Source organism: Seriola lalandi, unplaced genomic scaffold (assembly GCF_002814215.2).
Source record: "Seriola lalandi dorsalis isolate HSWRI2012SDOR001 ecotype SW California unplaced genomic scaffold, Sedor1 jcf7180002054850, whole genome shotgun sequence".
NCBI classification, from domain to species: domain Eukaryota; kingdom Metazoa; phylum Chordata; class Actinopteri; order Carangiformes; family Carangidae; genus Seriola; species Seriola lalandi.
In genome coordinates this window covers 2664687-2667947 of record NW_019525403.1, presented here as the reverse complement: position 1 = coordinate 2667947, position 3261 = coordinate 2664687, and the positions used below count along the sequence as shown (strand labels likewise).

At 41.3% G+C, this 3261-nt stretch overlaps 1 protein-coding gene across 1 annotated transcript in view; it reads left to right on the top strand.

Annotated features, from left to right (window-relative positions):
• Positions 1-1053: 1053 nt before the first annotated feature.
• anos1a (anosmin 1a) overlaps positions 1054-3261 on the top strand; it is a 17506-nt gene continuing 15298 nt past the window's right edge. Inside the window, exon 1 of the mRNA XM_023426939.1 lies at positions 1054-1242. Within this exon, the coding sequence (XP_023282707.1) occupies positions 1072-1242 (171 nt within the window). The 5' untranslated portion in view covers positions 1054-1071. The remainder of the gene's footprint in view (positions 1243-3261) is intronic.

The following is a 3261-nucleotide window of genomic DNA, read 5'->3' as shown; positions in this document are numbered from 1 at the left end:
CTTTGACTGGACTCCAGGTTTGATAACTCCTAAACCCGTTAGCTTTTGTTGTTAGCGGTTCAAGCTATACACTGATAATATTTGAACAATGTTTCCAATATGGACAAGAAAAACACACTGATTGAAGAAGTTGATGAGGAGAATCCTATCTTGACTTAGGACCTGGACAGAAACCACTAAATCAATAAGATCCCATGGAACTCCCTTGGCTGCATAGTCTTAAAGTCAGAAAGAGTCAGCCAAAACAACAAACCATGCAACACCACAACGAGAGTGGAGGGGACTGGACGCCTCAAGGTATTTTTTAGGGGCAAAGCTTCTCTACCTCCTGACATCGGGCCTTGCCCAGATCGTCCATGCTTGACCCCAAGCACACATTATGGCTTGTAGGATGATTTCTCAATAGTCATTGGTGCAATATTCCAGCATATCAATGTCCTGGCCCATGGACCACAATCTTTTTTTTTTTTCAGAACACAAGATGAACCAGCTAATAGTGTCTTTAATTGTCTTTTCCATTAGAAATGACTAAGTTGAAAACAAAGTCTGTATATTAGGCTTTCACTGAAGCCCATTAATTAAATGATAATTGAAAACCTTAAAATAAGACAGTTTGGCTTATTTAGTTGAACTTTAAGCAAAGATGTAAAGAAAAATGTTCTTAATGGCAACCATTTTCAATTTTTTACTGTTATTACATGACAGAAAATATACAAGAATAGACGGAACAATATGAGATGAATAAAAAATAATAGAAAAAACAGCTTTTATTGATTCAGCTATATTTAAGAACTGAATAATGAAAGTGCCCCTGATGAAACTCTGCCTCTGGGACTCCTAAAGGTTTTATGATACCTACCTCTGTCTTTCCAAAACATTATGAACTTCAGCCTGTGCATCACATCAGGTGGCTGAGTCTGGCTCAGCATCCTGACCTAACTGTGTATACGCCTAGATCTCATAGCTCCTCCCTTGGCTATATAATTTCCAGTTTAGCCGGACTCCCATCAGATTTGCCCCCCCCCCCCCCCCACTAACCTCCTGTCTCACAGCCCCACTGCCGGAGAAGAGATGCTGTCCCTGTGGATTATTTTCCTCCTCGGCTCCGGCGTCTGCGCCAGGAAGCAGCACGCGGACACCGACGGTGATGATGACTCCTGGCCGGAGAGCGTTTCCCGGGCGAGGTGCGCGTCGCGGTGCCTCAGCCTGCACAGCGTGGCCGCGCTGACCACATCGCAGCAGGTAAGTGATGCAGAGATTCTAGCCTGAGGTTGATGGAAACTTTTCACAGCCATTAAAATAAAATAATAGTCAGACGGTTTAAGGGCCAAATAATAAGTTTATTGCAACTTTAAAGGGCCATGGTATATTCAATTTTTATCTAATTACAAATCACTTTTTATTTTGTTTTGGATGTTTTTACCTTTTTGGAAGCATGTCTGAATTTGAAACTCATGTAGTTATGGTGTTGTACATTTAAATTACACTTAAATGGGAAATTCCATTGGAAGTGGATTAGAAGCAAGCATAAAGTTTACTATGGTGGTTTACCACAGTCATGGTCAGTCCACAGTAAAAGCAAACAAACAATAACACTGGTATGGTCCTTTAATTTGTTTGCCGTTATTACAGTCTTGTTTTGGACTGATCTTTTTTAGATACTAAGGTCATCAGCTTTAAGTCCAGTAATTTAAATATGGAATCAGCCTATAAAATATCCACCACCTGTCATTCCCTTTAGTATTTGTCTGGTGAGTCGCTGCTTAAAAGAATCAGTAACTCAAATTAGATATAAATTAAATGAATCAGGGTTTTAAATATCACAAGATATGTCAGAATGATAATATTATAATATGTATTATTATACAGTATAACCTCTTCAAAGCTGATGTAAAGGTGTAAATCCAGGGGAAGACATACTAAAAGTTTTTGACTGATAAGGGTCATAGCAGACCATAAGGCTTGTCATCATCATTATATAATTCATTCAGATCCCTCCTCTGTCAGTAACTATCTCCTCACACACACACACACACACACACAAATATACAGTGCAGAGTCCGCTCTGTGCTGCAGGCTCCGGCAGCGTTTCTTAACACTCACTTAGAGCGATCTGACTGCACAGGGTGACGGTCCAGTCCAGATATCAGACTAAATCACGAGCTGCGACTCTGTGGTTGCGGCCTTGAGTGAGTGATAAATTTACTGAGGCTCTGATGTCAAATCATTGAAACACACTCACACTGACCTCATGGATACGTGGGATGGGGTGGAATCGCCGTTGCCCCCGTCCTCAGAGACAATATGCCTCTGTTGCTGCTATATTTTATTACTCCGAAAAAGAAAGTTGTCACCCTCTATATGACTAAATCATCCCGTGGCTCCCAGAGTGGGACAGGGGAGCATGCTGGGTATTTATTGTGTGACAGTGCTGTGGAGAAACCCCTCATTTCTAAAGGCGCCAAAGTCACGGTCTCGTCTACACTGTTCACATTTTTATATCCCTACTGAAGACATGAAACTGAGCATCACTGGTACTTTTTTTTCCCAGTATGAAAGACCCGACTTCCTCCATGTCTGCACCATTTAAAGCGTCACCGTTTGCAACCAAACTGCTTTTCGTATAGTCGAAGATTGTAAAGTACATTTGGTTTGTGCCCGATAGAAAAATTAAACTTCTGTCCCAATGCTGGCCCATATACTTCCACGTTTATCCTCCGACATTGATTGATTTTCTGTGTTTGCACCGTAATTGGTCCAGATGTGGAAGCAGCATCTGACAATCATGCTGTATATAGGCCAGATTCGGGCCGTGGAACCAGCTGTTTACTCAGCCAGAAGAAAACAAGCATGTGGCACGAGTGTGGGCCAGATTTATTTTGCCTCCTGTGTGGTATTTTGTTTTAATCCAGATTTAATTAAGAAAATGCAGTAAAATTACTACATTTTCACACACCAAATAAATACAGTTAATCTAATTGCCATACAGTGCACTATGGGAGATTTCTCTGCTTGACTTGACGGCTTTAAAACATTCGGCAATATTCACCTGTTTACCTCACCTGTTTAGGTTCATGTGGTGTGTTCGATGATCTCTACAACCACCAATCAAGTCAATTATCAGTAATTAATCAGACACATCGTCGCTACATGTTATCACTTGCTGCCTGGTCAGCTCCTTTTCCTTCAGCTCCACTGAAGCGTAGTGTAATAATCTGCAGCTCGGTTAGTCCTGAGGAAGTTCAGAGAGAGGAAGAGACC